Source organism: Ovis canadensis, chromosome 3 (genome assembly GCF_042477335.2).
Source record: "Ovis canadensis isolate MfBH-ARS-UI-01 breed Bighorn chromosome 3, ARS-UI_OviCan_v2, whole genome shotgun sequence".
Lineage (NCBI taxonomy): Eukaryota > Metazoa > Chordata > Mammalia > Artiodactyla > Bovidae > Ovis > Ovis canadensis.
This window is the reverse complement of record NC_091247.1, coordinates 194,496,627-194,519,157: the sequence shown is the minus strand read 5'-3', so window position 1 is coordinate 194,519,157 and position 22,531 is coordinate 194,496,627. Positions and strand designations below refer to the sequence as shown.

Below are 22,531 nucleotides of genomic sequence, written 5' to 3'. Positions count from 1 at the left end.
CTATTGACACTTTGTATAAAACAGATAACTAATACGACCATACTGTCTAGCACAAAGAACTCTACTTAAGGCACTGTGGCAACCTGAATAGGAAGGAAGCCCCAAAAGGAAGGAATGTATGTGCATGTACAGCTGGTTTATCTTGCTGGACAGTAGAAACTAACACAGCATAAAGCAACTGGACTCCAATAAAAAAGGCTAAATGAAATTCTTTTCAGTTGTTAAATGTTTTAGAAATATAGATACACATAGTAAAACCACTATGATAAGTAAGGACATTATTAACATAAACTCATGAAAATGGTTTCCTCTGGAATACAGGGATGGACCATGGGGACATCTTATTGGTAATATTCTATTTTGCAAGCTATATACTAATTTCAACAGACTGTTCTACCTCAGGAGGTATTGAATTTCCCATCACAGAAGTTTGTTTCAAGAAATATCTCACTTAGGTGAGCTATTTAGAGACAGAACAAATACCACATAGGAAATGGACTTGATAACCCTACAAGTATCTTTTAAGATTTCATAATTCCATATGCATCATAACAAACAGTGTAAGGCCACTGGTCCGTAATGACTGCACTGAGACAATAAATTAACTAAAGCTGGAGTCTTACTTCTTGACTTGTTGGTAACTAATATGTCACCGTATTGTCTGTATTTTCCCACTGAAGTCACATCAACTGATACACCATATGCCCAGAGTTCACTCATTTAATCTTCATGGTAACACTATGGGCTAAGTATAGTTAATAAGTTCACTGAATGGACAATGAAAACAAAACTGAAAGAATTCAAATCAGTTGCCCAAAGTCATACACATAGTGAGTGGCAAATTCTAGGGTGTCAAATTTTGGTGTCTAGGACACCAAAACCTATCCTCCGAATGCCCTATCCATTCAAGGCCCATCCATCTTCCTGAGGGTGTGCGGGCTGAAAAGAAAATCCCAACAGATCTGAGGGGTCCATACATGTCTACGGTACAAGTCAGTGCTGGTGGCTGTAGTTATTTATACAGTAGCCGATGCAGATTCTTGGCCTCTGAATCATGGCTATGATTGTTTGACCCTGAACTCTATAGTCCAGAGGCAGCCTCTAAAACTGTATTCCTCTAGACATTTCTAAAATTGAATTCCTTGTATTAAATCACTTCCTGCTTTAAGTACCTAAACTTATTAACATGTGCTGAACTGATAAATTCTGACCTCAACAAATAAATAAATATATTTCAACTTTATTGATTTATATTCATCTGAAGTCCCTAGAAAAATAGTTTTATAGCCCATGTGTAATGCAGTTTTATTTTTAATAAAATGACTATCATCAGATGACTTATTCATCTTCTTTCTCACATCAATACAAACTTTTATTAAATTGCTATGAGGATGTTGTGGATATACACTTAAGAGACAGGTTCTTTCTCCACTTTCCCTCATGACTAGGAACTTAAACTGTAGACTAGTGACTGACATCCCTCACGGAACATCTCACTTCTACTCTTAAGTGATTTTCTGGGCAAACTTTTACAAAAAGCATAATGCATTTTTCCTAAGGGTTAGAGTTGTTCTCTATTAAAATAAAATGATGAAAAGTTCTGAAAAGGGAAGAAACATTACATTTATCCTCTAGAATATTTATAAAATATGTATTTTATACATATTTTATAAAAAAGGAAGAGGTATTCTAACTCATGAAAGCATAATACATCTCTTAATAACCTTAAATACTGTATCAGAAAGTGCAATTTTACATTAAAGAGCCTGGAACTTATCATTATAAAGACCTGAGTTAAAATCTCATAAAGCTGCTTGATAGTGAGAAAATCTTTGGGTTTTCTGAATTTCAGTTAATTCAGCTGATTCGGAAATGTGATCTTTATAACTATCTCCAAAGTTTACTGTAACATTTAAAAAAAATATACCATGCATGACAGTTTCTGCTGTAAGAGTTGGTAATATAGCAAATACTACATAAATGTTGAATTTTCTCTTATATCTTAAAAACGCTATGGAAGAACTCCATTTCAACAACAGCAACAAAAACGCTGTAGAAATTCTACATGCCACTAGCATATCATGTGCATGTGCGTACTTAGTTGCTAAGTTGTGTCTGACTCTCTGCAACGCCATAGACTATTGCCCACTGGGCTCCTCTGTCCATGGGGATTCTCCAGGTAACAATACTGGAGTGGGTTGCCATTTCCACCTCCAAGGGATCTTCCTGACCCACAAATTGAACCCTTGTCTCCTGCATCTCCTGCACTGGCAGGCAGATTCTTTACCATTGAGCCAACTTATATCATAAAATCACAGAAAAGTTTCTAAAGAATTAAGTCAAAAATATCGTGCAGATCAGTGGCAATTAGTCCTGAGACAAGTAGACAGTAGTTACCCACCACTGAACTTCCCTTTGGAATTTTTCAGCATCTTATTATTTCCCATTCCCACTAATTACCTCCTACTCAACACCCTACACTACAAAATACTTTGGGTATTCCAACAAACAGAAAAGTCAGGGCAGGTAAACCCCTCTAAACAGTTTACATTGCTGTAGATTAAAAGGTTCGATGCAGGATACAGGATGCTTGGGGCTGGTGCACTGGGATGACCCAGAGGGAGGGAGGTGGGAGGGGGGTTCAGGATTGGGAACACGTGTACACCCGTGGTGGATTCTTGTTGATGTATGGCAAAACCAATACAATATTGTAAAGTTAAAAAAAAATAAACAAAATAACAACTAAATAGGGACTTCCCTGTGGTCCAGTGGCTAAAATCTGGTACTCTCAAAGCAGGAGACCCAGGTTTGGATCATGGTGAGGGAACTAGATTCCACATGCCGCAACTGAGAGTCCACGCGCCACAACTAAAGATTCTGCATGACAAAACTATGGTTGGACATCTCACATGTTGAAACTAAGACTGAATACAGCCAAATAAACTTTTAAAAAATAACTAAATAAAACACTGGACAGGTATTTAAGAAACTCAATATATTATCAATTATGGTGTTGGCACTGATCTTCTAAAAAATGCTTAAAAATTTTTAATAGTTTATTTACTATTTAGAAAAATGCAGAAACAGCAATGAAATTAGCCCAGTGAAAACTAAAACCAATATAACAAAAGACTTATGAACACCATTTTACCATTTTCCAGATCAAACAAATTTGGGGGATTTTCATGTTGGCAATGTCCTTTCATTTGGGTATTTTTACTTATTTATAAGGATATTCAATAATGAAAAAAAATGATTTATAGGTTGGCAATAAAAAAGCCACCATGAACGTTAAAAATGAAAATTCCCCTCTCTTTATAGGTTTAGGCTTACGACCTACTCCTTTTCTCTCCACCTCACTCCATCTTGTTGTCTTGATTCTTGGATTATAAGATTGAGCGGGAAGGAGAAAGAGTGAAAAAGGGGGCAGATGATATAATAAGAACAATTAACAAGAATTAACCAAAGTACAAGTTTATGTGGATCATCGACTTGGCAAATAGAAATTTTATGCTTGTCTAAAAGATACTGTTCAGATGATTTCAATTTAGAGCTTGAAAACAAACCTCAATTGGCTCTTCACCACCTTTTACTTGATTTTCACCCATTTCTCCATTCTCATAGCTGCTGCTCTTCTCAACCCATAACTCCGATTTCTCTACAGTAAGTCGAAGCTGGTCTAGATCTGCTTTGATCTGCTTGTAGTTATCTACATCCTGATTAGACACCAGCAACTGCACCTGGAAACAGAATTTCAAACTTTGATTTACTTATGGAATTTCATATATGTCAAAAACCCCAAGTCTTTTAACATATGTGTCCTTCAGTTGAAGTTTAGTATTTCTAGGCTATTTATGGATATTTTACAGGTATATTGATCATGAAAATTTACCTGAAAGTATCTGTAAATTCCACTTAATATATTCACGTTGTAAGAAATTATACATATAAAAAAGTGAGCCCTAACAATGCTTTTCAAAATGTTAAAGAGTAATTTAAAGTAAAAGATACCCCAACTCTAATTTTACTGATCAAGTTAATTTTTCTGAGACTCCCTGTTTGAAACAGGTAGAAACATAAAAATAAGTGGAAGAAAATACCCATGCAGTCTGAAGCTTAATTTGTATATATTATGTGAGTATATGAATGCTGCTGCTGCTGCTAAGTCGCTTCAGTCGTTTCTGACTGTGCAACTCCATAGACAGCAGCCCACTAGGCTCCTCTGTCCCTGGGATTCTCTAGGCAAGAATACTGGAGTGGGTTGCCATTTCCTTCTCCAATGCATGAAAGTGAAAAGTGAAAGTAAAGTCACTCAGTTGTGCCCGACTCTTAGCGACCCCATGGATGCAGCCCACCAGGCTCCTCCGTCCATGGGATTTTCCAGGCAAGAGTACTGGAGTGGGTTGCCACTGCCTTCTCTGGAATATATGAATAGTTTTATCCATTTATATAATTACTTTTAATTATTTCATATTTTAACATATTCCTGTAAAATTTCCTAATGAAGATCAATGCTCTATTAAGGAACTATTAGTGAAATACATGTAAGCCTGGAGATAGTCCTCATTCATGGTCTCAAAATTGGTATCATTCAAAGATGACAAAGAAAAAGATTAGCTCCATCACAATTCTCTTTTGGATTCATATATTTTTCAATCACAAAACATTTATTTCAGTGCAGTACCCAAACTGATCAGTAAAATTTAGGGTCAGAATAACAGCATGGGCAACAAAATTCCTAACATGGTATTATCCCCCAGTGCCTTCCTAAATCTTAGTGCCTATCATCTACATTAAAGATATTAACTGAAAAATCACCTTCTAAAATAGATCATGTCTTAGCTGCAGACAAGGCCATATCTATCTTTAAAAATAGAAAGTGTCCCCAGGAAAAGCTGCAGTCTCATTAACTTTGCAACCATTAAGTCAGGTTGGATGCTATAAACAACATTTCAGAGCCTCTGAGGGTGGAAGCACTGAAGGCTACTCAATCTCACCTGTTTAAATGCCTGTAAAACTTCGGCTCTCTGGCTGAAGTGCTTGAACAGCAGCTGCAGGGCTCCTGATAGCAGAGGCGGGTAGTCATGCATGATCAGATGAATGAGGACCCGTAAAAACGTCCTGCCTCCTTCGTCATCCAGTTGAACTGGATTTTTCTCCTTTCTGTAAAACCAAAAGATCATTGTAAAAGACTTGTATTTACATAAACTCTAATCATAAGTAGCTAATATTGTGTAAACATTCTCAGACTTACACCATTTCCACCATCACCCCTCCACGAAAAATTGGAAATTGCAAAGGAAGACATTTTTACTTTCTTTGGCCTCATGTTACTAATAAGGGGGCTTCCCAGGGCAGCGCTAGTAGTAAAGAATGCCTGCCAATGCAGGAGACATAAGAGATGTGGGTTTGATTCCTGGGTTGGGAAGATCCCCTGGAGAAGGGCATGGCAACCCACTCCATTATTCTTATCTGGAGAATCCCCAGAAACAGAGGAGCCTGGAGGGCTACAATCCATAGGGTGACAAAGATTTGGACACGACAAGCGATCTAGCTTGCAGGCACAATGTATGAGGAAAGGGAACATAAAGAAAAGCTTGTGATTGTCCATGAAAGGAGGGGTGACCAAAGTCCCAGTCTGTCCAAGACTGAGAAGGTTCCCAAGATGGGGGACTCTCAGTGATTGCAATAGGAAAGCAGCAGGCAAACTGGGATGATCTGGTAATCTAGGCACAGACAAAAGACAGATCTGAATCAATCCAGAAGCGCTTATTGAGAAGGCATATCAGCTGGATGCACGTCAAGGGCCAATGTACCAACCACCCCCACTTCCCCGCCAGGCCCAAAACCTCCTCAGGACAGGTGGTGAGGCCGTGCAGCACAGCGGCACAGCATGCGCATGCGCATGCGCACGCGCACAGGCACGGCCACAGCCAGAGCAACTCTGCGAGTTTGCTGTATTCGGACTGTGGGCTCGATTACCCGGATGAAAAGTTCGTTTATTTTTCGGTGAAAATCATACACTGCTTTATCCTCTTCTAGGGAATAATGAAATACTTGAATAGGAAAACACAGTAACAATAACAACAGCAGAAACTGGCAAAACAATATAAAAACAAACCTAAACCAAAAGTTCACTAGAGATAAAAATCCTTTTGGGGCTTCCCTGAGTCTTTCTTCTCTTTCTTGCTAATCAAAGAAAATGCTACAAAAGGGTTAGTACAGAAATCTGTTAGGTATATATGGCACATCTGCGATAAAAATGGGTGCTACAAACTCAATATTTGTAGCTCAGACATCGTACAGTTTTTACTTTTCTTTTTGACTATTAGTTTCATTTCTGGGGAAACCAAAGAAGCAACTTAAAAACAATGAATAGTAGGGCTCCTGACAGCAAAGGAGGGTAGCCATGGCAGAGATATTTCATTTTCTTCAATCATACAGATATTTTCAACTGGCAGATAAAAAGCATTAGTTCTCACATATAGTTAATGATAACATTGAAAGAAGTTACTTTCTTGCCTCAAATTTCTCAGATTTTGGGAAGCAGTGTTTTGCAAGATCCAGCGATATTTTTGCCAGGGGACTTAAAGGGCATTCGTGTGCTGTCATTATTTGAGGAAAGAAAAGCAAAGAATTCAGGGGAAAGTTCAATACACTGATCTCATCTCTCCCGTCCTTTTTTTTTAACCTGACCTAAAGAAAAGCTATGCTTTCTCTTCTATAGTAAATTCGCAGCTTCATTTCTGGCAAGAGTTATGTTGGCAACCATAAGGGATATAAAATTAAATAGATATAGGGAATGACAAACTATTGTAAAATTCTAAGTAAAATCTTATTCATAAAATAATGATATATAAATGCTACTATACCTTCCAGCAAACATAGTTTCTGCCTGAGCTGCAATTTCATCTATATCAGGAACAATAGCTGCAAAGATAAGTGGTAAAAAATCCATTCTTTATATTTTTATAATTAGGAGTCCCAATATTTATATTAATGTAGCATACCTAAAAATATTTTTGTCTTAATTTCTTTATGCCACCGAAAGTCAATTAACACTTTAAAAAGTCACAATACAGTTTCCCTTATTCATCAATATTTTAAATTGAAGCTTACATTTTAAAATCATTATACTCAAAGATATATTGAAAAGATCACAAAGAACTATTTACAGTTTCTTCATCTATATAAGCACATATATATATAACTACATACACATATATCTATATACATACATATAATCTAAATGGATAATGATATGGGAAGATAATATTTTTTAAAGAATCACAATATACCTATAAGGAACCTTGTTATTACATGGTACTTCCAAACAATATGATCTTTTTACCTAAGCTTACTTTCGCAATTCCATACCTTCTTCTTGTGGGATAGAGTGCATTTTTTTTTTAATGTGAACCAGTCTTGATTCCTCACCCATTCCCACCACTAACATTTTGAAGATGTCTGTGATAGGTACACAATTTATTTCTCATCTCCAAAGCATGAAAAGAAAAAGGAGCAAGATATAAAAAGGGAAAAAATTATTCCCAGAAAGCTACCTCATACAAACAGAACCGATTTAAGAGGTCAGATAAATCAAAGAAGACTGGTTTTCTGGGGATGCCCCTAGACTTCCTCTCCCACACTTTTACTGACAGAGCTCCTTTTTCCAGAAGTCTGGCTTCTGAGAGCCAATAATTGTTATGCTAGTGTCAATGCAGACGCCAGCAAGACTTTCTGGTTCTGCCTCTTCATTCCTGGAAATAGCCCCTTGGGGTTCTACACTTCTGGGAAGCATAAAAACAACACAGCTGCAAATGTGCCAAGGAGACTTCTAGCTCAGGAGAGCTGAACTCCATCTGTAGAGCACGCTGCCTTTGGATGGTACCGATGAGTCAGGGAGCAGGACGTTTGGCTTAGCATCCATGTTAACTACTCTGACTTTCCTATCAAACTGACTGATGCACAAAGAAGAGGCTCCCTGATGTTATCACAGTGGTTGTAGTTCCCAAGAAGTTTCATATAACTCCTACCCCACTGAAAAGAGTTCAGTGAACTGGCTAAATCGTCAATGATAAAGATTCCATCTTCAATATGATATAGTTTCCAGCTTGTCATGGCTGGCCTGATCTAGCCAGAAAAAAAAAATGGTGATTTAATATTTCTTAGGTTTCATAAGGTACCGTCTAGAGTCATAACATTTTTATAATAATTTTTATGCTCTTTTCATTATGCTCCTATACTCACAGAGAGAGCAGCTTCATTCTTACACACTTTAAATGTGAAAAACTGAAAAACAGTACCAGTTTACAACTGTACAAGATAATAAAGAACCAACACACATACATACACAGTAAAACTAACACCCACATCTAGACCTCTATGGGAATGCCATGTCTTTATTCTTGAGTTGGGTAATTCCTACAAAATACCTTTCTTCCTGATAGATGCATTTCACATGCTCTGTGATCCAGCCAAAAAAATAATCCCCTTGGATTTTCACCCAAACAGCATAATTCTCAAAAGATTCAGACCTGGAGTTGGAGAGAACTCGGAGAGAATCCCTTTTCCACTACTTCATAACTTTAAGCAAGTACCTGAATCGCTCTAACCTTGGTCTTCTTATCAGTAAACTGGCACAATAAAGAGTACTCAAACTTGTGGAGTTGTGAAGATAACAAGAGAAACTGCATTCAAAGGACTGAGCACCAGAGCAGCAAGCATCCTCCCTGCCATTCTTGACAAGTTATTTACTTTCTGTCTCAGCTCCTTCATTTCATTGGTGGAGATTATTTGGACATTTTTGTCTCATACAGATGCTTCTTGTCTTAAAACATCAAAAGGAACTTTCAAGTTCTCATGGACACATCATCCAGAGAGTAAATATTGTCACAAAGGTAATACCTGATGGCAGCAGAGTATCAGGAGAGCCATTGGTGGACGTTTCGGCATTTCCATTGTTCTCCCCGAATTCCTTCTTATATATTGACAGCATATAGGAGATCCTATAATCTAGTCTGACACTCAAGATAAACTATAAGAAACATTAAAAACAACATAAGTTCCTTTCATCAGCATGGTGTTTAAAAATTCATATCATTCCAGGACAGCAAGAACAACGTAACTATCAACATGTCACATGAACTACTTCGAAACTTTACTGGAAAACTCCACACTTCCATCACACAAATGATAAACAATCATAACACTAAGCACAGTGAGGCATTTGCAGGAGCCAATGTCAGTAAAATCCCTCAACAGTTTTTGAAAGGAAGACAACTTGACTTCCCACGATCACTCTTGGAATATTCCAGGTGGGGCTATCCAGTAGATATGGATGAAGACATTATGGTGACATAATTTCCCGAGCCCTGAGCAGAGTTTCCACTGGCTCCACAAGAAAAGTGCTGGAGCTGAGACCCTCATTCACAACAGAAAGGCCAGGATTTTAGCTACAATAGTGTGGATTCTGACTATAACAAAAGGAGTCCTTGATCTAGGCTTCAGAGGGGCAGCTTAAGTAACAGCATCCGGTATACCAGGGATATGCCTCACTGCTGCCCTGGCTCTCTTTGGCTCTGTGTTGCTCTCCTTGTTCTCTTTAATGGACGTATTGACAGAGACTAAGTACCAATAATGTTCCCATCTGTGCTCAGCACTGAGAAGGGTGCGAGTGCCTAGAGCCCAGGGTCCTCGAGAAGAGTGATTGAGTTGGAAAAACTAAACATATTTTGCTATAGCGCTGTTTGTTCTTGTTGCTTGTTTTTTGCTTCACTGCACAGCATGTGGAATCTTAGTTCCCCAAGCAGGAATCAAACCCTCACCCCCGCAGGGGAAGCACGGAGTCTCAACTACAGGGCTGTCAGTCCCTGCTGCAGCACTGTTAACATACTTAGGAAATGATCGAGGGCTACCCATGTGGTATAAATATAATGGAGATCAAGAAGGAAAAGGTATATGTTGCTACCTGAGTGGAGATGGCAAACAACAGAGAGGCAGACCTGCACAGGGCAACCTGCCATCCCAGGCTGCCTGGGAGAGTCCTGGGACAGCCTTTGCTCCCAGTATAATTATTATCTGTGTCCCCTGCACTCTCTTAAGAGATGCTCATTGGGACAGCAAACAGTAATGGTCATGCAAGTTTCAGAAAACTTGGGGTTTGGTGGTACCCAAACCCAGTTCTCACTATCTATGCCACAGTCAGTAGTGTCAGACCCCCATCTCCCTCCTCCCACCCTCCCTCCCCCTTCCTCTCTCTCCTCTGGTTCTTCTCCATCCCAGCAGCACAGGCTGGAATGCCTGCAGTGTCTCTCTTGCCTCCTCACATTTATTTCCATTGTTCACTTTACCTTGAATATTCTTCTCCTCTACCCCATAATTACTAGCTTTTGAGATATCCTCCAAGGTTTGAATCCCTTTTGAAATGAAGCTTTCCCTGGTTCCCCAGTCCAAATCAATTTTTCTCCTTTTTGCTCACCCAACACATTATTTACAGCTACAGGTCCAAAGTTGAATGCCCCTCTCTCCTCCCTGCTCCCTATTCCTCTTCTGCTAGACCTTTATGTTCCTCCTGGGTCACAGCCATGCTCCATGTCCGCTATGTTCAGTCAAGTTCCACAAACTTGTTGAGCCAGGTACTGAGGCAGGTACCAAGAGTGCGGAAAAGGTGCCAAGGGTATAAAACCTGCCTCTGAACAGCATATAATCCAGAGAGAAAAGCAAACACCAAAGAAACTCTTATTAGCATGCACTGAGCACCACTACAGCTATTAGTTGAACTGATTCCAGTTACTTCAGGGATTTTCAAAGCTGGAGACAGATCGTGGGAGAAGAGGGCTGAGAAAGGACCAGTGGGCTTGGTGAGCAGAATGACAGGAGCAGAAGCTAGACCGCAGATGCATAAAATGAAGAGTTGTTTTTTTAAGTGAATTTATTTCTCTGGTGGCTCAGACGGTTAAGAATCTGCCTGCCAGAGTCTGATCCCTGGGTCGGGAAGATCCCCTGAAGAAGGAAATAGAAAGCTAACCCAGGATTCTCGCCTGGAATATCCTGTGGACAGAGAAGCCTGGCAGGTACCGTCCATGGGGTCATAAAGAGTCAAACACAACTAAGCGACTAACACTTCAGTTTCATGTAAAGAACAAAGAGTGAAAACATAAATTAATGAAACACTCATTGGCTTTTAGTTGACGATTAATATTCAAAGAATTGTATTTTATAAATAGAGCCAAAATTCAAACTTTCATGTCTAATACAGTTAATTGTGAAAAATAATCGAAGGTAGAAGGGGAGGGGGAAAGGGAAGAACAAAAGAGAGTTAACAAAGGGCTGAAGACAGACAGAGGGAGAGAATGGGTGAGAAACAAAAAGCCTTAAAGAAAATACACAAAACGATGGGAAAAGAAAGGAAGGGCAGGAGAGGAAGAGGAGTTGGCAAGAAAGCAGGCGACTAGCTTGAGGAACGTGGCTGCAAAGAAATTCTTCAAGAGACATTCAAAAAAAGAAACATTCAAGAGGAGCACAGGGGAACACAGACACAGGGAGTCAGAGTCAGACACAGACATACAAAAGCTGGAGCAAGAACAGAATTTCAACAAGAAATACATAAAGAACCCAAAGGCAGCAGCAAAAGGAAGCCAGTCCTGCTCTGCTCTGCCATGGTTTTGCCATGCCATCATTTTTTAGCTATAATGGACTGTTTGGTAAATTCAGAATATCTGTAACTGTTATTGGTCTAAAATGAGGACATGTATTTCAGAGTCTGTCCCATGAGGAGGATGACACTAGGCTGGGAGCCCTTTAGGCCCACAGGTCAGGTGATCAACACCTTCCTTGGGTTAAGAACAGGACAACTGAGTGATTTCTCAGGGCAGTGAACACAGGGTTGGGATGCCTGCCAATAATTTCTTGGGACTTAGCATTTGGAATTCGTGGAGGAACTGTGAAACTTTTTATGGTTATAAATCTAATTACTTTAAATAAAAATGTACAGATCCTTCCAGGACAACTAACCCACTTCTGGTAGCTAGTCTACATTAAATTAGGATGAAAGACTTAGTAAACTGTAGCCAGAACTTTAATAGATCCTCAAAAACTCCAGGCTCCAATTTTCAAATATGGAATAAATGCTATAATTAAAGTATCATAAAACTACTTTCCAAACTTAAAAAAAAATGCTAAGAATCCATAGCTATAGTAATGAGATTTTATCTACTATCCCATACTAAACCACTGGTCACAAAATAGCAGTTTACTCCTTTAACCTCATGGACATAGGTATTAGACTAGGTTAGTTTTTAAATGTATATATTATTGATCTTCCCTGGTGGTATAGTGGTTAAGGATTCTTCTGCCAATGCAGGGGACATGGCGGGTTCAATCCCTGGTCTGGGAAGATTCCACATGCCGTGGGGCAACTAAACCCATGCACCACAATCACCAAAGCCCAAGAACGGCAATGAAGAGTAACCCCTACTCACTGCAACTAGAGAAGGCCCACACACAGCAACTAAGAGCCCACACAGCCAAAATTAAAAATAAGTACATACATAAATAAACATATTTACATATATTATTCCTAGCCTTTTGGAAACAAAAACATCAAGACAGTCACTTACATAAAATGCTAAAAATAGTAATTAACTTTTAAGTTAATAAAAATAAAAAGTCTCTATGATAAATCTGTATACATAGAATCAAATGTCCAATTCAATTAAAAGTTAAAAAAAGAGTTGGAATTCAATCTTAACTTTGCCTACTCTGAAGCCCTTCTTAAATTAAGGTAAAATTAAATCAAGGTCAATGTCAAATGATAAAATATATATTAAAGAAGTTATGCCAACCTCAAAGCACTCCACATTTGTTAGGTATCATCATTAAACTATTTAATGGGCATGTACATGTGTAATGAATATGTTAAATAGTGTTAGTGTGAGATTTCTTACCAGGCTTATCATTATCTTAAATGAAATAAAATTAGATCAACAGCATTTCAGAATATTTACACCGTGATCTGGAACAAAAAGTTAAGACATTAAGCCAACAGGCACAGGTAGGTGCTTGTTGCTTGCCTCCCATTAGGCCCTTACCTGTAAAATCTCAATGATCTTCAGCTTGGTGTCCATGACGGTGACGTCCTCGTGATCAGTGGGGCTCCCCTGCTTGCTGGGGTGCAGGCTGGGCTGAATGTCAGGCACACTCATGGGGAAGATAGAGCCTCTGCTGAGCACCATCTGGGTCATCATCTCTCCCACCCCATGGATGGTTCTCATGACATTGTTCCCTGGCACAAGAAAAGCCCACAAGTCAACACACACGCGACCTCAGGAGACAGCTGTTACATCCGCTGGCCGCAACCAGACTGAAAATGTGGCAGGAAGAGCACTAAGGATGAGAAAGAAGAGCATCAGCCCTGCTCCGGATCCTTCCTTGCAGATCAAGTTAAAATAGTGCAGACACATTTCAGAATAGCAGATTTTAGAAATACAAGTTTACTTTTCTCAGAAAATGCTTTCAAATGACACACGGCAGGTGAGTTGTTGCTGGCTCTAACAATATCCAAACCAGGTCCTTCTGGAACATAGCAAGTCCTACCATCCATCACACCAAGAGGCACTAACTCTTACAGTCAACAAGGAAGAAAGGCATTCAATCTCTACCATAAAGAACATTGCAAGTGAGGATACAAAGACTACAGGAAAACACTTACATGGTGACTACTGTCCTAATCCTACCTTCAAGCCTAGGATTTTTTAGCTTGGCTTTCATAATGCTTGTGAAAAAAGCTTGGGAGGAGGATTTTTACAGCTTCATGTTAAGAAAACTCTTTTCTAGAGAAGTACATTTTACCCATTTCTTCATCAACTTGAATTTAAAATCATAATTCAAAATCCACAAAAAGCAATTGTGTTTGAGATAATTACAGAAACAAATTACTAAGCATCATTTTCAGTGAGGCATCCTGCCTCTCCTGCATCTTGAGTTTGGCTCCTCATTTAATTTGTCCTCCAATAAAACTGCCCACAGGCTTCACTGGTGGCTCAGCGGGAAAGAATCTGCCTGTTAATGCAGGAGATGTAGGCTCAGTCCCTCGGTTGGGAAGATCCCCCTGAGAAGGGAATGGCAACTCAATCTAGTCTTCTTGCCTGGAGAATCCCATGGACAGAGGAGCCTGGCAGGCTGCAGTCCATGGAGTCGCAGAAGAGTCAGACACGACTGAATGACTGAGCGCGAAGCACGCACGAAACTGCCCACACACTCATTTCTCACGCTGACCACAAGCAGCTGTACCAAAGGGTCCTCCTGTCACTGCTATGATTTACCCTCTCCTCTGCTATTTCTCACTTCTAAATCCCTACAACAAGAAATGAGAATTTGAAAGAACTCTCTGCTTTCTTTTCTGAACAGTGGTCTTTGCTTCGTGGGTGTTCATGGAGCTTTGCCTCAAGCAAAGACCTAGGAATCTGGCAAAGAATTTTCCTTTCCCCAAGTGTCTCAGGGTATAAACCAAGAGAAAGGGAAATGGAAATAAGATGGGAAGAGATTAAACCCTCAGCTCCAAGCAAAGACCATAAACTGTGGGAATACCTACAGGATTGAAAGCCAAACAAATAAAGAAAAGGAAAATATTTAAAGGATGACTCAAGAGTATCTTCATGGTCCTGTGCACAGACCACAATTACCATCAAGCCAGTGGTAACTGATATTATTTGTACACTGTGAAAGGTGAAATGCCTTTTAAAATGCATTATCTTATCCACAGATTAAATCAGTATACCTAAAAGAGGGTGGTACTGAAGTAATACACTTTTGAGAATGCAATGAAGGAATATTGTTTTCTAGAGTGGTATCTTCCAGGCAGAAATTAATTAGGGTTTTCATTCTGAGAGTCTAGGACCTTTTATTACACTGCAGCTAGAGTAAACCCAAAAACGGGGATGAGAAAAAATACATGAAAGATAATTTTCAAGTTTGGACAAGCTTGAGACAAAGGATTTGAGACAGTCTCATTTTCTATCAGAAAAACCTCGAGGCAGAACGCTTCATTGTCTGTGGTTCCCAAATAATCCTAACAACTAAGCATTCCTACATCTCCCCACCAACTGCAGGCATGCGATCTAGTTGCCGGCAACAGTTTTGGATCATCAATGTTCAACCAGTACATTTATCCAAGGCTCGATTCCAGTATGTATATGCAGTAGCCTCCAAATGATGCTTGCTTACCACCAACACAGAACAGGCTCTTCTGTTATTCTTACCCTTGATTCACACAAAAATCCTAGGCACCCACATTGTCTGCACCTTATTTAGAATTTCAAGGAAAATAACCATTTAATTCAAATGACTGTTACACACAAAACATTCACCCAGACAATTCTTGCCGCCCCCCAAATATAGATCTTGTCATCAAGCAATTAAAATCTAGTAGCCAGTTCTGTCATAATGGATAACACATGTTGTCAATGAAATGGGAGGGCTCATCCCAGGGGCAATACATCATTAGATGCCTGTGGCACTTGGTGGCCACAAAACTCTCCTAACCTCTCTGTGTATGGCCAATGCTGAGTTTGCAAATTAAAAGATGCTATGTCTTCCAGAGTTTTTGGGTGGTGATGAGAAGTGCTTCAATTATGAACTACTACAGCTTGGAAAACGTAAATCAAACACCACAAAAATCACAGACAAGCAAGGCGTCATTTTTTCTGCAGAAAATTTTTTTAATTCTAGGACTGTTGAGATATCTCAGAAGTGATTGAAAGTGAAAATCACCCAGTCATGTCCAACTCTCTGATCCGGGTAATTACAGATCTCCTTCTCCAGGAGATCTTCCCAACCTAGGGATCGAACCCAGGTCTCCAACATTGCCAGTGGATTCTTTCCCATCTGAGCCACCAGAGATACCCAAGAATACTGGAGTGGGTAGCCTATCCCTTGTCCAGGGGATCCTCCCAACCCAGGAATCGAACTGGGGTCTCCTGCATTAAAGGTGGGTTCTTTACCAGCTGAGCTACCAGAGAAGTCAGTGGTGATTAGTCTTCAACAATGCAAAAGAAGAAATCTTAGGATGTCCCTTCTCAACCATGATTAGTTAATACTACTTTCAGTGAAAAGGCTACTATACTATAATATAAATCCTCCGAATAAATTCAAGTTTTCGATGTCCTTTATGTTAACCCAGAAGCTAGAATTTGGATTTATGTACAAAGTGTATTGAGATGGTTTGAAAAAGGGAGTCACATTTGTTACGTAAAACTACAAAGGAAGGAAGTTCTTAGAAACAAAAGCAGACAGACTTTACAGGTTCTTTCATTATGATTGTATAGGTATTTTAGGGCTTCCCAGGCGGTGCTAGTGGTAAAGAACTTGCCTGCCAGCGAATGCAGGAGACACAGAGATGCAGGTCTGATCCCTGGCTGGGGAAGATCTCCTGGAGGAGGGCATGGCAATCCACTCCAGCATTTTTGCCTGGAGAATCCTATGGACAGAGGAGCCTGGCAGGCTACAATGCATAGGGTTGCACAGAGTCGGACACGACTGAAGCAACTTAGCATGCATGCTAATCCTAATCACCTCAAGAGAAAACCCCCCAAAGCGAGACAAGTACAGTAAATGCATACTAGAAATGGTGACTGGAAATGGGTTGAGAGTTCTTTGCTTTGCTTCTTTGATGGTTTTCATGAGTCAAGTTTCCATTACCAATTCCAACATAATTGAATTTTTCCTTATTCCAAAGTCATTTTATTACTGGCCGCACTATGGGATTCAACAATCTTTAACACTTTTGTGGATTTACAGAGAGTGCAAGGGATTTAGTAGAATCTTACTTGATTGACTGAAATTTACTGTAGTCCTCTGGTGTTTTATTTAAAGTCATTCTTTACCTGCTATCTCTTTCTGTTAGAAATACTTTTCTCTGGGGACTTCCCTGGTGGTCCAGTGGTTAAGAATCCACCTTGCAATGCAGGCGATGCAGGTTCGATCCCTAGTTGGGGAACTAAGATCTCACATGCTGTGGAACAACTAAGCTCCAGTGTCACAACTACTGAGCCCACAGGCTATAACTAGAGAGCCCACACACCTCAACAAAAGATCCCACGTGATGCAAGGAAGATTCCACACGCCACAACTAAGACTTGCCATAGTCAAATGAACATTTTTTTTTTAAAGAAATACTTCTCACCTATGAACACATAAGAATAAAATTGATCATCTGGGTTTTCTAGTTGTTCAGATTTCAGATAGACATTTCTGAAATCTTCTAAGCATTTAAAAGAGAAATAGATATATCTGATAAGAGTTTTATGAATAACTGCTCACAGCAATTTTCTTGTTTTGTGCCTACCAAAGGCAACTCTCAATGCTTTAGAGTAATGGAAGCCAAAAAATGGATAACACCAAAACCATTCTTATTTCCCTGAAACATATTTTTATAGTTGGACTTGGAAAAATATATCTGCTGTTTTCATAATTCATTTGAAACAGAATGATGTTAAACCATAAAGACATGTTTCAGGACATCTTCCTACTTCCCCTCCCTGCTTAGCAGCTCCTTATAAACCTCTTGCTGGAAAACGCCTACACTCCCTAGAACTAGAGCAGTTTTCTATTTTGACCATTCCCTGGAGCAGTGCTTCCTCCCAGTGGTTAGGGTCTGGGTTCTAAAACGACTTTTCTGTATGCACACATACACAAAGAAAGCATTAAGACAAGATCAAAACCTTAGTTAAGATAATGGTATAATCAGAGTAACAGGGAACATAGTATCAATCTAAATCAAAAAAGATTAAGATTTAGCATCCCAATAGACAAGTAAGTAACCACTCCCAGTTACTGGCACTCCCAGTTCAAAGTCAGATAAGAATAAGAGCTACATATACAGTCCACATAGGTTTTTTTTTTTAATTGCTCATGATAGTTTTAAAATTTATTTTATTAAAGTATAGTTGAAACTTAAATGTTATATTAGTTTCCAGAGTACAGAGAAGTGATTCAGTTATACATAAATATATTCTTTTTCATATTCTTTTCCATTTATCATTTATTACAGGATATTGAATATAGTTCCCAGTGCTATACAGTAGGACCTTGTTGTTTATCCATTTTATAAATAATGGTTTGTATCTAATAATTCCATCCCTTCCTTATCCCCTCTTCTCCTTGGCAATCACAAGTCTGTTCTCTATGTGAGTCTATTTTCTTGTAGATGATTGTAGATATTGTGTCACAATGTAGACTCCACATATAAGTGATATCATGTGGTGTTTGCCTTTCTCTTTCTGACTTCCTTCACTTAGTATGATAATCTCTAGGTCCATCCGTGTTGATGCAAATGGCACTGTTGTTGTTCAGTCACTCAGCCATGTCTGACTCTGCAATCCCATGGACTTCCTGACGCAAATGGCATTCTTCCACTATTTTTATGGCTGAGTAGCATTCCTTTGTGTATATGCATCCTATATACCACATCTGCTTTACCGATTCCTCTGTCAATCACATGGGGTTTTAATCCATGTGCTGGAACAGGAGAGAAGTTGGTATTCCTCTGCCTGGAGGTCCCCAGATGGTCACTTGGCTCTCTCCCTCAAAATCCTTTCTGATTTCTGGTGCAATGTCACCTCTTCAGACCTCTTCTGATCACCCTCTTAAAGAAGAATTGCCATCACTCTGGATCCTGCTTTACGTTTCAGTCAAGGCATTATCACTGTCTCACATCATATTTTATATTTGTGTATGTGGTTATTGTTTCCCTCTCCCCCAAAAAGAACATAAGCTCCATGAAGACAGAGGTTCTGCCTGGTTTACTACTCTATCTCCGGCACCAGGTACAGTGTCTGACATGCTACAGTCATTCAATCAATGCTTATTAGATTACTGCACAAATAAAAGAAGTTGGATGAAAAAATGAATTATTAAAAATGCTATGAACTGCAGCCCACCAGACTCCTGAGTCCATGGGATTTCCAAGGCAAGAATATGGAGTGGATTGCCATTCCCTGCTCCAGGGGTTCTTCTCAAACCAGGGACTGAACCCCACATCTCCCTTGCCTCCTGCATTGCAAGTGGATTCTTTACCAATGAGCCACCAGGGAAGCCCAATTGTTAAAAGGCTTATATTAAAAAATAGGTATTATTAAACTAAAGGGTAAGTTTCATCAAGGTGAGTGGGGTTTTTTTTTTTGCTTTCTTTTACACTTTCTTAATTTTCTAAATTTTTTCAAAAAGCATATATAATTTCACATTACTTAAAAACATATTTGTTAAAAAGTATAATAGATAAGAATGAAATAAGGCAAAATCAGGGAAACTGACTTTATCAAGGGCATATCACATTGCATGTATTAATACTGTGCTAGGCTACACACACCATTCACAGCAGGGTAGGGAGGTGGGGAACCCATCCCATTTTATACAGCAGCAAGTGGCAAGGTCACAGATTCAGGTTACTTAACATCAATGTGCATCTTTTCTCCGTACCATGTTGCTACACTAAAGGCACCTTCCAAGTGTACAAAGATTTTATACTAGGACTCAGAAAACCTACCAAATGCAGAAAGAAAATATCTTAATTTAAACTGTGTAGTGAAAATGTGGGATGACTATTAATCATATTATGAATCTGCTCACAGTATTCTCAAGTGATCTTATCCAACTGCTGCTGCTGCTGCTGCTGAGTCGCTTCAGTCGTGTCCGACTCTGTGTGACCCCATAGACGGCAGCCCACCAGGCTCCCCCGTCCCTGGGATTCTCTAGGCAAGAACACTGGAGTGGGTTGCCATCCTTCTGCGATGCATGAAAGTAAAAAGTGAAAGTGAAGTCGCTCAGTTGTGTCCGACCCTCGGTGACCCCATGGACTGCAGCCCACCAGGCTCCTCAGTCCAACTAGGTAATATTAAATAATTGTCCACACACTACTTGTGGCATTTTGCTTACATTATACAATTTAATTCTAAGGGCAGTCTCTGCTCAGAAAGTATTTATTAAGCAGTCAGTGTTCACCTGGCTTTATACTAGGGACATGAGGTGTAGAAGGTCATAAAGTGAAGTGAACGCGAAGTCGCTCAGTCGTGTCCGACTCTTTGCGACCCGTGGACTGTAGCCCACCAGGCTCCTCCGTCCATGGGATTCTCCAGGCAAGAATACTGGAGTGGGTTGCCAAGGACATAAGAGAAGTAGAAAACCTGTTGCTGTTGTTTAGTGGCTAAATCATGTCTGACTCTGAGACCCCATGTACCGTAGTCTGCCAGGCTCTTCTCTCTGTCCATGGGATTTCCCAGGCAAGAATACTGGAGTGGGTTACCATTTCCTTCTCCAGGAGATCTTTCCAGCTCAGGGATCAAACCTACATCTCTTGCATTGGCAGGTAAGTTCTTTACCACTTGGCCACCAGAGATGCCCAGAAAATTTCAATACAGCTAAGAAAACAGAAAACATGCCCCTCATCCCAAATTTAAGAACAGATAGTAATAACACAGCATGGACAGTATACAAAATTGCTTAGGACATTTTTTTTTTCCATTGGGAAAATTATCTTAGGGTAAGGAGACTAAAAGGCAGCTTCACTAAAGAAATACAATTTTGAACTAGGCTTTGAATGGGGTGAAGGATTTAAATTAGTGTAAATCTTTCACAAACCATTTCACCACCTGATGTTCAGAATCTTAATCCTAATTAAAAAGTTTCCAATTTCTTGTGAGAATAAACTTATATAATATGTGCCCCAAAAGTCATGAAAAATACCATATAATTGTGAGGTATTATCTCAAAATGAAAAGCGGAGGATTCATGCATGCTTTCACTAAACTTCTGAAAAACAGTTCTTCTCTGTTGCGTTATGTTCTATGACAGCAGTCACCACCTTGCTAATGAGTGTGTGATCCACCACATAATCATAGCTCATAATCACTAACACACCCGTGGGGTTGACACAAAGTATCACCTCTAAAAGAAGGAGTCTTGCAGAGGAGTGGCTTGTAAAGAATACTCAATGGACAGAGGATATGATATAACACCTAATCTTTTTCATTCTGAATAAACACTCAGTGAACACAGTATGTTGATAAGCCATTGACAGATTCCAACTTTCCAGTTAGAAATAGAGCAAAGCAAAACCTACTGAAAACATGTTACTAAGGTATAGTAATGTTATTATCCATCTTTTTTTTTTGAATATAAAGTAGACTGCTTAGAAGAAAATTATTTCCCATCCCACACCCTAAAGAAGACTTAACACAAAGGATGAACTGAAAAAGCAATTCATACAAAACAGTGGTTGAGTTCTACGTCTTATTTTGAATTTCATCACTGTCAAATACTGACAAAGCCATTTCAGTATTCCAAACCTCAAGGTTTCATTTTAATTTGCCAAACTGATCTTTAATTCTTAACAGCTAGTAATGCAAGCAATAAGTGGATTTACTATTTTTGTAATTGAGATGTAAATTAAATACAGTCTGTATTAAATACAGGCTGTAGCAGTTTGGACAAGGGAGGACCCACATAAACCACAAAGCATCCAGATAGTCAGACATTTCTATTATCCAGAAAGCTCTTTTGTGCCCTTTCCCAGCTAATCCCTTCCACATTTCCCCTCACCACCACCACAAAAACAACCACTCCTCTGATTTATCACACTGTAGAGCTATACACTGAATAATGTACAGTTTCATAGGTATGATTTTAGAAGCTGATTTTAGCCAGAGTACTATTAAATCCATCACTGTTAAAGTACCGAAGGGCCTCTAGTTCCTTGCTGCCTCCACCAGATAAGTATTTTTGTCAGTGACGGGTGAAGTCAGAAAAAGCACGCTTTTTTTAAAGTATTTACTTATTTACGGCTGTTTTAGGGCTTCGTTGCTGGGCACAGGCTTTCCCTAGTTGCAGCGAATGGGGGCTCCTCTCGAGTTGTGCTGCGGGGCTTCTCACTGTGCTGGCTTCTCTCGTTGTGGTGCGCAGGCTCAGTAACTGGTCCACCAGCTTAGCTGCTCCACAGCATGTGGGGTATTCAGAGACCAGGGATCGGACTCGTGTCCTCTGTATTGGCAGGTGGATTCTCCACTACTGAGCCACCAGGGAATCCCAGAAAGAGCAAATGCAAAGACAATATGAAACAAGGAAAGATAACTAATATAGTAAATGACTGCATCAAATCCCAAAACTCCGTGAACAGGTTGAAAACTAAGCGGTCAAAAGCAATAAAACCAAGAGCTGCTTCTTTGAAAGGTTAAACAAAATAGACAAAACCTCTAGCCAGGCTCACCAAGAAGAAAAGAGAGACAATTCAAATAAACAAAATAAGAAATGAAAAAGGCAAAATTTCAACTGATATCCCAGAAACACAAAGAACCATAAAAGAATATTATGAACTGTTAATTATGTGCCAACAAATCTGACAACTTAGAAGAAATGGACAACTTTCTAGAAACATACAGCACACCAAAACTGAATCAAGAAGAAATAGATGATTTGAATAGACCAATCACTAGAAGTGAAATAGAATCTTTAATAAATTGAAGAAAAAAAAAAAAACAAC

General features: G+C 39.4%; 1 protein-coding gene across 1 annotated transcript in view; it reads right to left on the bottom strand.

The window, feature by feature from the left end:
• Positions 1-22,531, bottom strand: part of ITPR2 (inositol 1,4,5-trisphosphate receptor type 2) — a 599,561-nt gene that overhangs the window by 350,549 nt on the left and 226,481 nt on the right. Inside the window, exons 22-26 of the mRNA XM_069585523.1 lie at positions 13,092-13,285; positions 8,908-9,037; positions 6,873-6,930; positions 4,998-5,163; positions 3,567-3,740 (exon numbers count right to left, since the gene is read on the bottom strand). Coding sequence (XP_069441624.1) covers positions 3,567-3,740; positions 4,998-5,163; positions 6,873-6,930; positions 8,908-9,037; positions 13,092-13,285 — 722 coding nt within the window. The remainder of the gene's footprint in view (positions 1-3,566; positions 3,741-4,997; positions 5,164-6,872; positions 6,931-8,907; positions 9,038-13,091; positions 13,286-22,531) is intronic.